Here is a 15,096-nt window from a genome sequence, read left to right as displayed (position 1 = left end):
TGGGACAAATTTGCTCTAAGATGCCTTACACACAACCCCAGTCAAGCTGATCATTTATTTAATGTTATTTTTCCATTACTCCAAGGAACTTGTTTGGTAATGAAGACTACTTCAGTTTAATACACAAATGCCTTTTCTTTTTCTATCATGAATTCTGTTGTTTCACCTTAAAACAATATTGTCCTTATAATATAGGGAGGGGCTTTGCTCATTGACTTAGAAATACATGTGTAATAGCCAAAGTCAAAAGCTTTTTGTTTCTGTGAGCTGATGTTATTGCAATTTGTTTACTTGTTCTAGTTACACACTACATTGCATTTTTATTGTTCAAGCTGCACTAACAAGCAGGTTGTTTGTGTCTGGATCTCTGCACCATTGGACTCTTAGATCTCTGCATTGTGTATCATCATAAATGCCCTCAGTCATGAAGCAAGACAGTAGGATAGGTTTCTCTTTATTCTTTACTGTATAGTAGAAACAAAGGGCGTCTTTACACATGCTCTGGGCATGGGGCTCCGAGAACTGCTCTAATTAAAGCACCCACAGCATCTCATGTATTCAGCATCCCATGCTCATTACTTCAAAATGGTGGCAGGGGTGCTTTGACTAAAACTCATATGACAAGCTTTAGGTAAAGTGCCTCTGCCACCATTCTGAAACACACGGACACTGAATACATGCAACGAGGAAGCTGCTGGAGCTCACTAATTATCATGCTCCAGCAGACTCAATCTGCTGGGAGGGATTACTTGAATCCGCTGCCATGTGCTGTTAATTACAGCACGTCGGAGCAGCATCCCCACATGTCTGTAGGCACCCAAAAGTCTTGTGTTGGGTGAAAAAACTCCTTTTAGAAGAGTAAATAGGACTTGATATAAAGCCCAGTAGAAATACTCCCATTGACTTCAGTGGGCTTTGGACTGGGCTCCAAGTCCTCACCTGTGACATCCTCTTGCTCCTGGTGAAGTCATTGGCTATGCATCCATCCTTTTCATTGGAAACAATATTAAGCTTGAAATAACACTGCAGAAAGACTAGAAATCATTAGGTAATTAGAGAGTTGATTAAACATTGTCATTTGAAAATATTTTCAAATTATTTTATTGTCCCATCAGAAGTTGTTTTAGTACAAACAAATCTAAATCTAATCTGGAATCCAGTTATTTTTTATCTGTTTATAAAGGCAGCCCTGGGATGGTGATAACCAAAAACAGTAACAAGTATATCTTCACTGCTTTTATTACTACCTCAATCCCTGCTCAAAGTCTCCAGTTAGTGACTCTATCACAAGTTATTTTATACTATAAGTTCTGGGTCATTTATGGATTTCAGATCTTATTTTTGAGACCACTGAGATATTTATAGTCTGTACAACAGGTTCTTGCTAGATACAGCAGCCTAATTTTTCATTCTAGACTTTTGCTGTGTGAAGTGCAGTCATTCCTCTTTTCAGAAGAACAGCTGTTACTGAATGCTACTTTCTGATCATGCTTTAGTCACCAAAATAGTGGGACTGCTGTTATCAGCTTGTTAAATACTTTCTTCTTCCTCTTATCTGTAAAGCCTGACTGCCATCTTCACCTCCATCTCCGCTGGGCAGACAATCCATATGTGTCAGGAACAGTCCATACCAAGGATACTGCACCAGGGCTCATAATGGGCGCAGGTAAATCCATGTGACACTTTTCCCCTACAACCACTTGCTACTTCTTGCGGATCAATTTTAGTTTTTGAAAAACAATATTGTCTTCATTATATTGAAAATGTTGTCACAATGACCCCACCATGGCAGACAATGGTGAAAAACCAATGTAATGGATTTGACTGAATTACTGAGTAAGCAATTATTGATTTTTCTGCTCTATATCCTGCAGGTGCCGTTTCTCCCAAGAGATTTTGTAGCATAATAGATCAGGCACATTGTGTATCTCTATCAAGCATAAATGGTTATCAGTCCCATAGTATATGAGCATACCAGTCTTTAATGTATTTATCTTGACAGTGACTCTGAGAGTTAAGGCAGTAGTACAGTTTATCTCCGTTTCAAGAGTGGGGAACTGAGGCTGAGTGAATTGCCCAGGGTTACACAGGAAATCTATGACAGAACAGGAACTCATCTTGGTTATTCTAAGTCCTAACAGCTAGCTGTTGTTACAACCACTGGCCTGTCCTTTTTTTCTTCATTTTCTGCTAACACTAGTAATCTGATCTAGTATGGAAAATCTTTTGCTCCTTATATATAATGTGCAGCATTCACCATAGAGTATTTATGAACACCTCTTTTCCTAAGGAGGCTGGCTTGAAAGGTGAAGGACTACTGCAGCAGTCTGTTGAGGATCCGTGCATGATCTGTGTTCTTCAATGTGATGTATGTTGCATAGCAGTAGCAAGAATTGCCTAACCAAAGTAAAATAAAAGCTCTCCAGACAAATGAAATGAAAAATGTTCAGACAAGTCCATTTAGCTTGTTACCTGTGTTATTCAACAAATCAGGTTCTATCATTCCTGGTTTTTTCTTTTTTCAAGTTATTTAAATGTCAAATTTAAATGATAATATTAGTGTATTTATTATTTTAATTTGTATCTTAGATTATAATTAAACACAAACATACACGCATGCAAAATACATTTTCCTTTCATCATAGAATCATAGAAAATTAAGGTTGGAAGGGATCCCAGCAGGTCATCTAGTCCAAATCCCTTCCCAACTATATGATCCTGACCAAGGCTTTGTCTGCCTGGGTCTTAAAAACCTCCAAGGATGGAGATTCCATAACCTCTCTGGGTAATCTGTTCCAGTGTTTTACTACCCTTCTAGTAAGAAAGTTTTCCTAATATCCAACCTAAACTTCCCTTGCTGCAGCTTGAGACCATTGCTCTTTGTTCCATCATCTACCAGCACTGAGAACAGTCCTAGCTCCATTCTCTTTGGACCCCCCTTGAAGTAGTTGAAGGCTGCACTTAAAACCCCCTCAGTCTTCTCTTCCCCAGACTAAATAAGCCCTGTTCCTTCAGCCTCTCGTCATAAGTCATGTGCCCCAGCCCCTTACCATTTTCTTTGCCCTCTGCCGGACTCTCTCTAATTTGCCTACGCACTTTCTGTAGTGGGGAGCCCAAAACTGGACACAGATGTGGCCTCACCAGTACTCAATAGACAGAAATAATACCTTCCCTTTCAGTTTTCTATCCACCTTACAGTCCATTCATCCAACCCATATTTCTTTAGCTTGCTTGCAAGAACATTGTGGGAGACTGTATCAAAAGCTTCACTAAACTCAAGGTATATCATGTCCACTGCTCTCTCCACACCCAGAGAGCCAGTTATCTCATCATAGAAGGCAATCATGTTGGTCAGGCATGACTTGCCCTTGGTGAATCCATGCTGACTGCTCCCAAATACCATTTTTACCTCCAAATGCTTAGAAATGGGACTGAGGTGAGGCTAACCAGTCTGTAGTTCCCTGATCTTCCTTCTTCTCTTTCTTAAGGATGGGCACTATATTTGCCTTTTTCCAATCATCCAAGACTTCTCCTGATTGCCACAATTATTCAAAGATAATGGCCTGCAGCTCTTCACTCACATCTGCATCTGCCCCTATAGACTTGTACATGTCCAGCTTTTCTAAATAGTCCCTAACTTGTTCTTTTGCCACTGTTGGCTGCTCACCTCCTCCCCAAACTGTGCTGCCTGATGCAGTACTCTGCAGTACCTTGCCTGTGAAGACAGGTAAAACAGGCATCAAGTACTTCAGCCTTTTCTTCATCATCTGTGAGTAGGTTGCCTCCCCCATTCAGTAAGCGACCCCCACTTTTCCTGATCTTTCTCTTGTTGCTGACATGCTTGTAGAAACCCTTTTTGTTACCCTTCATGTCCCTTGCTACCTGCAACTCCAATTACACTGTGGCCTTCCTGATTTCATCCCTGCATGCCTGAGAAATGCTATTATACTCCTCCCTAGTTGTTTGTCCAACCTCCCGCTTCTTGTAAAGTTTCCTTTTTGTGTCTTAGCTCACTGAAGAGTTCTCTGCTAAGCTAAGCTGATCTTCAGCCATACTTCCTAGTTTTCTTGTGCATCAGGGTGCTTTGTTCCTGTGCCTTCAGTAAGGTTTCTTTGAAATACAACCAGCTCTCCTGGACTTCTTACCCACCTCAGACTGGCCCCCTGGGGATCCTGCCCAATCAGTTCCCTGAGTGAGTTAGTCTGTTTTTTTGAAGTCATCACTGAGTTCTGTCTTTACAGACCTTAGGGGAAGATTTGAAACTTTTGGTTATTCTGGTAGACTATAGCGGACATCACTCATCTTTCAAAAATATGGTTTGTCATTAACTTTTTAAATCAGAGCTGTGTAAACTGCAACCCAGCTACTGATTTAAACTTTTTAAATCAGTAGCTGGGTTGCAGCCTGAAGGCTGCATGCAGCTGTTGATGGGTTAACATGCAGCTCTCAGGCTGCAACCCAGCTACTGTTGTCCCTACTTTTCTGGCTGCCTACAGCAGTAGCTGGGGGCTCTGTGCTCCCTCTTCCTCCTTTTGCTTCTGCTGTGGGGCAGAGCAGCAAAGTGTAGTGCAGCTCACAACACTGGGGGAGCCAGCAGCCTGGAGCACCCTTGAGGCATGGTGCCACAGGAGAGAATGCCAGGAGCTGAAGGTGAAATGAGGTGTTGCACTGCATGGGGGAGTGTCTGCCCAGGCATGCATGTGGTACAACTGGGTTGGAGGAGCAGTCCACCTGCATGCACGTGATGGGGTTGGAATATCTTCCTGCATGTCCGGTACAGCAGAGTTTGGGAGTGCCTGTCCACACACACACATGGAGTGTGCAGCCTGGGGGGACCTCTGGTCCCCTCTAGTATGAACCTCTGGCATGCAGCTTGTGAGGCAGCTTTGAAGTTGGACAGCCTTGTTTTAAATTATTCTAAGGCTGCTAATAACTAGTCATCACTAACATCAATGAGAACTTTTCTATTGACTTCAAGGACTTCAAGGACATACACAGCATATCTCTACCACTTCCACGGGGATTTTTGGGAAGGTTATCCATGAACATACTACCCACTTGGTGCCAGTCACGCATGGTGAAATCAGAAAGGCAGCAATGATTTTGTGATCTTTTCTAAAAGATCCCTGTACTGGAAGCTGCATGCACCATGCAGGGAAAGGACTCAGTTAACTTTGTTTAGGATTTGAATGCATACTGTATGGGTGTTTGGGTCTCCTAAACCCTGTGTATGTGGTGATGAAAGGAGAAATGTTCAGGATTATCTGGTAAAGTTAATATCATCAGTGCATGCTGTTCATCACCAGAAATACCTTACAGCTAATGAGCCTGAATTTCTTCTTGCCTTAACCTCCAATTTGATAAACATATGCAAATCTATAGAAGGTCTGGGTGCTTCAGTGCATATACAAATGAGATTCCCCGGACTATATCATACTCCGAATATGAATCAACAGGAATTTTGCATTTAAATTCAATGGCAACTGAATCAGAACTGTTGAAGGAAGGAATAATTAAAGATGAAAACTAAAGGGAAAACAGAATAAAATTCAACATGGGTTTTCCAAAGGTAGATTATGTCAAATTGATTGGATACCTTTCTTTGAAAAGATACCTGATTTTCTTGGCAAAGAAAATCGAATGCATCGAGACTTCAGTAAAACACTCAGTGACACATGGTCAAGTATTAGTTAAATGAGAGAATCATAGAATGATAGGGTTGGGAGGGACCTCAAGGGTCATCTAATTCAGCCCCCTGCACAGACATAGGATGCACTATTCCTAAACCATCCCAGGCATGTACTTATTCAGCTTCTTTTTGAAGGCTGGATAGGTACATCCCTATAATGAAGGAGATTCCACATGTTTCTTAAGCAGCTTGTTCCATTGTCCACTGTTCTTACAGTTAGGACATTTTTCCTGAGATTTAGTCTAAATCTGCTTTTCTTCAGTTTAAACTCATCTCGTTATGTGCTACCCTCTTTGGCAAATAAAAACAATTTAACTCTGTGTTTTTTATGGCAAACATTCAAATATTTTAAAATGGCTAGCATGTTCCTGTCTATTTTCTTTTTTTCCCCTCCAGACTATATATATGTATTTCCTTCACCTTTTCTCATATGGCTTGAATTTGTCATCTTTGTTTGCCTTTGGATTTTCTGCAGTTCCCTTAAATTCTTTTAAACTGCAGTGTCCAAAACTAGACATACTAGTTCAGCTGAGGCTTAATCAGCATCGCATAGATTGGTACTATCACCCCATACCTTACTTACAATGCTTCTGTTAATGCAACCCAATGCTGCATTTGCTTGATTTGTGACGATGTCACATTGCTGATCCATATTGAGTTTGTCACCTATCATACCTGTCACATACTTCTCAGCAGTGCTTTTGCAAGCCAGTTTTCACCCATGACCTCCCCATTGTAGAAATTGTTAGGTGTTACAAGAATTGTTAGGTAGTGAAGAAACTGCTCAGAGGGAACACAAAAATGTAATGTTGAAATGCAGTGTTGAAAATGGAAATATCAGGCTGGAAGGAGGTTACTTAGGGATCTGCCTCTGAGTTAATATTTTCATAGTTAATCAAAGACTGTGGTGCTGGTGTCATCAGGAAGGCTTTGGCTTCCATGACCACAGCCCGCCTTTTGGTGAGAAAGGAAATGAATTACTGGGAAGAAACGGCCTCCAATTCTCTCCACTGGGGAGGAGGCTCTTCTCAGCCAGGCTGGCTGACCTGCTCCACCGGGCTTTAAACTAATCCCACCGGGGGGATGGGGGGACTACTGCCACTGCTGGCCCACTGAGCAACCGTTGCAAAGCCAGCAGACCAAGGCACTTAAGGGAGCCCACCCTTGCCCCAGCCCTGGAATGAACTGTAGGCAAGGCAAGGGCCCCCAAAGGGACACTTGCATGCCTGTACACAAATGCCAGGAGCTTGGGGAGCAAACAGGAGGAACTTGTCCTCCTGCTAAACTCAAATAACTATGATGTCATAGGGATAATGGAGACCTGGTGGGACTCCACTCATGACTGGGCCACAAGTATAGATGGCTATACCCTGTACAGGAGGGATTGAGTAGACAAAAGGGACGGGGGCGTAGCTCTCAATGTCGTGGAAAGCTATGCATCCCTGCAAGCTGACATTGGCTCCCACGGTGGACTTGAGACCCTTTGGATTAAAATTTGTGGACAACACGGCACAGGGGATACTATGGTGGGAGTATGCTACAGACCCCCTACCCAGGGTCAAGATCTTGACCAGGAGTTTGCCAGCAAATTGGTTGAGGCCATGCGCTACCGGTGTATGGTTGTCATGGGAGACTTTAACTACCCAGACATCTCATGGGAGAAGCACTCAGCCAAATCTGAGCGGGTGCAAATTTTCTCTCATGAGTAAATGACCTGTATCTGATGCAGAAAGTCTGTGGGCCAATGAGAGGCAAAGCGCTGCTCGACCCGGTACTAGCAACTGAGGACAACCTAATTAGTGACCTAGTGATTGAAGGGAAGCTGGGTGACAGTGACCATGAGCTGATAACCTTCACCATCTGCTGTAAAGCTGGCAGGTCAGTCAGCAATACAGAAGTCCTCAACTTCAAGAAAGTTGACTTTGACAAGCTCAGGAGGCTCGTCAGTGAGGCCCTAAAGGACCACAACCCAAAGGGGAAGGGAGTTCAGGATGAATGGTAGCTCCTCAAGGGAGCGATCCTGGATGCGCAAGAAAAGTCTATCCCATCTCAAAGGAAAGGCAGCAAAAGGGCACAGCAGCCCCCTTGGCTCTCCAGGGAACTAGCAGACCTCCTGCATCTTAAAAGAAAGACCTACAAAGGGTGGAGGACTGGAACCACCACCAAGGAGGAATACTCTGCTCTGGTCTGCACCTGCAGAGAGCAAACCAGGAAAGCCAAGGCTGCAATGGAACTCCAGCTAGCTACAAGTATCAAGGACAATAAAAAGTCCTTTTTTAGACATGTGGAGAGCTGAAGGAAAAGCAAGGGCTACATTGGACCCCTGCTAAACCAGATGGGACAACTGACAATCGATGCCCAGGAAAAAGCAAACTTGCTAAATGGGTATTTTGCATGAGTTTTTCACCAGTCCCATGTGACAACCCTGCCCACTGCAGGACAGGGAGGCTTGGGTGAAGGAGATTCCTTAACACTTATCAAAGCTGACCTTGTAAAGGAACACCTTGACCTTCAAGTTAGCTGGCCCTGGTGGTTTACACCCAAGGGTACTTAAAGAGCTGGTAGGCATCATAGCTCAGCCCCTGGCATGGATCTTTGAGAACTCCTGGTGCTCTGGAGAAGTGCCCAATGATTGAAAGAAGGCTAATGTGGTGCCTATCTTCAAGAAAGGGAGGAAAGTAGATCCGGCAAACTACAGACCCATCAGCCTGACCTCTATCCTGGGGAAGGTCTTGAAAAAGATTATCAAAGAGGCCATCCTATACAGTCTAGCTGATGGCAATATTCTGAGGGATAGCCAGCACAGGTTTGTTGCAGGTAGGTTGTGCTTGACAAATCTCATTTCCTTTTATGACCAGGTAACCTATCACCTGGACAAGGGGGAAGAAATTGATGTCATATATCTTGACTTTAAAAAAAGCCTTTGATCTGGTATCCCAGGATCACCTCTTGGCAAAACTGGTTCACTGCGGCCTCAACCTCACCACGATCCACTGGCTGGGGAATTGGCTCTGCGGCAGGACCCAGAGGGATGACAAGGTGGTGGTTGATGGAAGTCAATTGTCGTGGTGCCCTGTGACCAGTGGGGTCCCTCAGGGCTCTGTCTTAGGGCCATTACTTTTTAACATCTTCATCAATGATGTAGACCATGGTGTCAGAAGTGGGCTGGCCAAGTTTGCTAATGACACCAAACTCCGGGGTAAAGCATCCACACCTGAAGACAGGAGGGTGATCCAGGCAGATCTTGACAGGCTCGTGAAATGGGTGGATGAGAACCTGATGGTGTTTAACACTGAAAAATACAAGGTTCTCCACTTTGGGAGGAAAAACCTGCAGCATACTTATAGGCTTGGTAGTGCTACACTGGTTAGCATTACAGATGAAAGGGACTTGGGCGTCATGATTGACCACAAGATGAACATGAGCCTTCAGTGTGATGCTGTGGCTAGTAAAGTGAGCAAAATGCTGGCTTGCATCCATAGATGCTACTCAATCAAATCCCGGGATGTCATTCTCCAATGATACTCGGCCTTGGTGGGGCCGCAGCTGGAGTACTGTGTCCAATTTTGGGTTCCATAATTCAAAAAGGATGTGGAGAAGCTTGAGAGAGTCCAGAGGAGAGCCACGCGCATGATCAGAGGTCAGGAAAACAGACCTTATGACGAGAGGCTGAGAGCCATGGGACTCTTCAGCCTGGAAAAGAACAGGCTCAGGGGCGATCTGATGGCCATCTATAAGTTTATTAGGGGTGTTCACTAAGATCTGGGGGACCGTCTGTTCACCAGAGTGCCCCAAGGGATGACAAGGTTGAACGGTCACAAACTCCTTTGCGACCGTTTCAGGCTAGACGTAAGGAAGAACTTCTTTACTGTCCGAGCACCCCGAGGTTTGGAATAGACTTCCGCCAGAGGTGATTCAAGCACCCGCTTTGAATGCCTTCAAGACACTTTTGGATGCTTATCTTGCTGGGATCCTATGATCTCTGCTGACTTCCTGCCCGTGGGCAGGGAGATGCACTCGATGATCCTCCAGGGTTCCTTCCAGCCTGAATGTCTAGGAAATCTAGGAAATCATTAATGATGTTGCCACAATATATGAAGTATGCTAATGAAATCTGACATTGACAAAAAGTTGGGAGGCTGTGAACAGAGCAGAGAATTGGAATATTGTATTGAAAGAATGAGGATACTTTGTGGGCAGAAATAATAGCCATGGAATAGGCAAGGATGATAATAGCAAAGGGATGAAATTCAGTAGTTCAGAAGGGTATTCCTTTAGAGAGAATTTCTTCAATTAACTGGTTGGAAATAACAGATAAAAGCCTGGGCCTGTTAGTTGATCATGGAGTTACTGTGAGTCACCAAAGTGTTGCAGCCATGGAAAATGCAAATGCAATCCTAGGATGTTCAAGGTGAGGGATTTAAAAAAAAGAAGGCGGGGAGAGTGGGTGGAGCATAAATTGTCCATGAGTAAGTTTAGCAACTTTCTTCAAATATTCTGCCCAATAATCAAGAGTAAAGAAATTCTGGAGAAGCTTTCCAACAGGAGTACTGGGGGAAAGAAATCTAACTAGCTTTCAAAGGAAGCCTAATTAGTTTACGAAAGGGAAGAGATGCTGTAGTTGCATGTGATAGCCAGGAGATAGACTTGCTGAATCAGAAGGTCACTTCCTGTCCTCGATAACTGTGTTGTTAAAAGGGTTCTTATGCTCGCAAATTACAGTGCTGAGAATGTTAAACTGTAACTTTAATTTAAAATAATATGTACAATAAAAAGAGAACAGCATTAACACTTAAAATATTTCAGAAATGTGCAATGGTGGGATATTAAAACTGCATCATTTTAAGCTATAGCATTTAGGAATGAATGTTCCACTCTATTAAAGATACATAAATAGTTCTCAGAAATAAATATTTTATCTTATGAATATATATAAATTGTACAGACATAATATTAAGTTTCATAGCAGCATATTAAAGTGTTCTTTTAAATAACTAATCTGCATCTTTTAAGGAATGTAATAGGATTTTGCATTTACATTTGATTTTACTGCATTTTAATCTTGGCAACAGCTTCTTTCTTCCATGGTATAAACTATGCAAAGTGTGTCAATTGATGTGTAAATTTTTACTTTAAACATATGAGGAGTTTTTCTATGAAAAAATGTTAAAAGAAGTGTAAATTCTCAAATTCCCATTTACTGTCAATTCCGTGCTCAGCCTCCTTTCCAGATGTCAAATAAAACAAATAGTAAATGTTGCACACTTGCACAACTGAGGAAGTTAATTAAAAATATACTGAGTAGTTCAGTTGCTGTGCAAAAGGGTCAAATTATTTTTTGTCATCTCTGGCCCCAGTATGTTGCACACATTATGATAAATTTTATACCTTCCTGCCTGGAAGTTGCATGTTATGATACCATCGCAAAAAGTTAAAAAAACAGGGAACTCTTAAGTTTTCTTCTGCACATAGATGTTGGAAGCCCCTAAATGTTTTCACAAATTTCTCCATCACCTACTGTCAGATCATGATCCCCAGGCAAAACCCCCTTTAAATTAGTGAAACTGTATTTTCAAATTACCAAAGAAAATCCATTTGTTTAACCTATAATACTTTAAAGATATTGTTCTAGAATGTGGTTGCATTTACATGAGATGTTTACTGCGGTGCTGACTAATTTACTACTTGTAAATACAAGTGCTACACTGCTGTGGAGTTTTTTTGTACGTAACAATGCACGTGTAGACACACTGACCCTGCTGGGTGGGGCATGACAGTGCTTCAGTGCAGAGGCTGCATGCCATCTAGCCCTGTGGTGAAGCACCCTCATGCCCCAGCCAGCCCCTTCATAGCACCGGGCTCCACATGCTTAGCATGAGTAAATTTCACAGACCTGATGCCATGATCTTCAAACACCTGTTTCTTCAGGCATCCAAAGGCTGCACTTGCACATTTGAGGCAACATTGGATTTCTTTGTGGATATCTGCAAGAGATGGCTTTCAAGGTACAGGAAATACTCGGTGTTCTCCAGAGTTTCACCATGGATCTGGATTACTGGAGCTGTTCATTAGGAGCTTGTTGGTGGAGAACCTAAGTCTTCTGAATGTTAAGTGTCAGTACTATTTTCTTCTGTGCCTCAGTAAAGATGTTGAAGATTGCCTGAAGGTCTGATTCTGAGTGAATTCACACTACAGCATCATCAGCGTACTGGAGCTCAATGATTGAGGTTGGGGTTATCTTGATTTTGGCTCAGAGTCAGCTGAAACAGCTTACCAATGTCTTTTACTTGGAGTTCGTGTAATTTTGCCAAGTAAAAAAGGCTTCCACTTATGATGAATCAACTCTTGGATCTCCCAGTTGTTCTCATAGAATCATAAACAATTAGGGTTGGAAGGGACCTCAGGAGGTCATTTAATCCAACCTCCTGCTCAAAGCAGGCCCATGCCCAACTATGTCATCCCAAGGCTTTTTTTACCCAGGTCTCCAAGGATGGATATTACACAATCTTTCTGGGTAACCTATTTCAGTGTTTTATTACCCTCCTAGTGAGAGAGTTTTCTGGTGAGAGAGATTCATGGACCTCCTGAATCTGAAAACAGAAGCTTATAAGGGATTGAAGTCAGGAACTACCACTAATGAAGATTACACAGCACTGGCCCGGACCTGTATGGAGCAGACCAGGAAAACCAAGACTGAAACTGAACTCAAACAGGCTATGGAATCATGGCCAACAGAAGGCCCTTCTTCAAATATGTGGGAAACCAGAAAAAAAAAGGGCAACATTGGACTCTTGCTGAATCAAATGGTGCAGCTGACAACCAACACCCAGAAAATACTAGAGCAGAAGTTCTCAAACTGTGGTCCATGGACCACCACTGGTCTGCAAGCTCCATTCAGGTGGTCCACAGAAAGGTGACCTAAAGCTAAAGTTGACAAATATTTCAACCAACTTCCCAGAACTTTGATAAAAAAAGCAGGCATATTCATTGCATTAGAAAGGTAAAACTACTGATATTAAAATATGAGTTGTATGCTTTGATTTGTAGAACAAAAAAAGTTTATTAAGTGATTCGCCAAGATCCTCAGCAATTTTCAGGTAGTACGCAAAAAAAAAAAGTTTGAGAACCACTGTGCTAGAAAATAGGCTGGCAATTCAGGCTGACCTAGACAGACTTGCAAAGTGGTGGATCAAAACCTGATGACATTCAACACAGAGAAATGTATGATGCTCCACCTTGGGAGAAAAACCCCACATCATACAGATTCGGCAGTGCTACACTCGCTAGAACTATGACTGAAAGAGACTTGTGGGTCATGATTGACTACAAGATGAACATGAACCACCAATGCGGTGCTGCAGCCAGCAAAGCAAATAAAACTCTGGCTCGCATCTACCAATGCATCTCAAGCAAGACTCAAGAAGTCATCCTCCCACTTTACTCAGCCTTGGTGAGGTCACTGCTGGAGTACTGCACCCAATTCTGGGCCTCACACTTTAGAAAGGATGTGGAGAAGCTCGAGAGAGTCCAGAGGATAGCCATGCACATGATTAGAGGTCAAGAGAACTGGCCTTATGAGGAGAGACTGAGAGGCATGGGACTCGTCAGCCTGGAGAAGAAAAGGCTCAGGGGTGACTTGGTGGCAACCTATAAGTATATAAGGAGTGTGCATTAGAAATTGGGAGAACATCTGTTCACCAGGGCACCCCAGGGGAAGACGAGGTCTAACGGTCACAAACTTCTGGAAAACCATTTTAGACTGGACATAAGGAAAAACTTCTTTACTGTCCAAGTCTCCAGAGTCTGGAATAGACTCCCCTCAAAAGTTGTGCAAGCACCTACTACCTTTAAGAAATGCTTGGATGCTTATCTTGCTGAAGTGATCTGACCCCAGCTGGCTTCCTGCCCCTTGGGCAGGGGTTTGGATCCAATGATCTTGTGAGGTCCTTTCCAGCCCTAATGTCTATGAAATCTATGAAGTTGTTCCTAATATATAATCTGAACTTCCCTTGCTGCAACTTGAGACCATTGCTCCTTGTTCTGTCATCTGCCACAACTGAGAATACTCTATTTCCATCCTCCTTGGAAACACCCTTCGGGTAGTTGAAGGCTTCTATTTAGTCCCCTCTAGGTCTTTTCTTCTCCAAACTAAATAAGCCCAGTTCCCTCAGTATCTCCTCAGAAGTCATGTGCCCCAGCCCCTGAACCATTTTTGTTGCCCTCTGCTGGACTGTCTCCAATTTGTCCAAATCCTTTCTGTAGTGGGTGGCCCCAAAATGAACACAGTACTCCAGATGTGGCCTCACCAGTGCCCAATAGAGGGGAATAATCACTTCCCTTGATCTTCTGGCAATGCTCCTACCAATGCAGCTCAGTATGCTGTTAGTCTTCTTGGCAACAAGGGTACACTGTTGGGTCTATTCAGTTTATTGTGCACTGTAACTCCCAGGTCCTTTTCTGCAGAACTGCTGCTTAGCCAGTTGGTCCCCAGCCTGTACCAGTGCATGGGATTGTTCTATCTTAAGTGCAGGACTGATTAAATCTCATTAGATTTCTTTTGGTCTAATCGTCCAATTTGTCTTAGTCTCTCTGGAGCCTAATCCTACCCTCCAACATATTTGCTGCTTCCCCTAGCTTGGTGTCGTCTGCAAACTTGCTGCAGGTGTACTCTGTGCCATCTTCCAGGTCACTGATGAAGATCATAGAATCATAGCAGTCGGGTCAGAAGGGACCTTGTAGATCTTCAAGTCTGACCCCCTGCCTGGGCAGGAGAAAAACTGGGCTCAAATGACTCCAGCCAAGTAGGCATCAAACCTCTTCTTAAAGACCCCCAGGGTAGGAGCCAGCATTACTTCCCTTGGAAGTTAGCCATCCTGACTGTGCAGTAATTCTTATGGATGTCTAATCTAAACCTACTTTCCCACAACTTATGGCCGTTATTCTTTGTTATGCCGGGGGCGGTAGGGGAAACAGCGTCTCCCCCAAACCCTTCTGGTCCCCCCTAGTGAATTTATAGACAGTCACCAGGTCTCCCCTCAGCCTTCTCTTGTGAAGGCTGAACAGGTTCAGGTCTGGCAGTCTCTCATTGAAGGGTCTGCCCTGTTGTCCCCAGATCATGAGGGTGGCCCTCCTCTGGACCCTCTCCATGTTGTCCACATCCCTCCTGAAGTGGGGTGCACAGAACTGGACACAGTACTCCAGCTATGGCCTGACCAGTGTCACATAGATGGGGAGGATCACCTCCTTGGCCCTACTTGAGATGCACCTGTGGATGCACGACAAGGTCCTGTTAGCCCTGCCAGTTGTGACCTCCCATTGTCAGCCCATGTTCATCTTGGAGTCAGTAATGACTCCAATATCCCTTTCTGCCTCTGTGCTCTCAAGAAGGGCATTCCCATCTTATAAGT

The 15,096-nt window shown here is 43.5% G+C and overlaps 1 protein-coding gene across 6 annotated transcripts in view; it reads left to right on the top strand.

Annotated features, from left to right (window-relative positions):
• Positions 1 to 15,096, top strand: part of SORCS2 (sortilin related VPS10 domain containing receptor 2) — a 940,675-nt gene that overhangs the window by 820,191 nt on the left and 105,388 nt on the right. For all 6 annotated transcript variants that reach the window (XM_019553064.1, XM_019553063.1, XM_019553062.1 and 3 more), the window contains exon 11: positions 1,564 to 1,666. In XM_019553064.1, coding sequence (XP_019408609.1) covers positions 1,564 to 1,666 — 103 coding nt within the window. The remainder of the gene's footprint in view (positions 1 to 1,563; positions 1,667 to 15,096) is intronic.

This window comes from Crocodylus porosus, unplaced genomic scaffold (genome assembly GCF_001723895.1).
Source record: "Crocodylus porosus isolate Cpor-Errol unplaced genomic scaffold, CroPor_comp1, whole genome shotgun sequence".
NCBI classification, from domain to species: domain Eukaryota; kingdom Metazoa; phylum Chordata; order Crocodylia; family Crocodylidae; genus Crocodylus; species Crocodylus porosus.
Note: the sequence above shows the minus strand (reverse complement) of the source record. Positions and strands in the feature narration are given on the sequence as shown.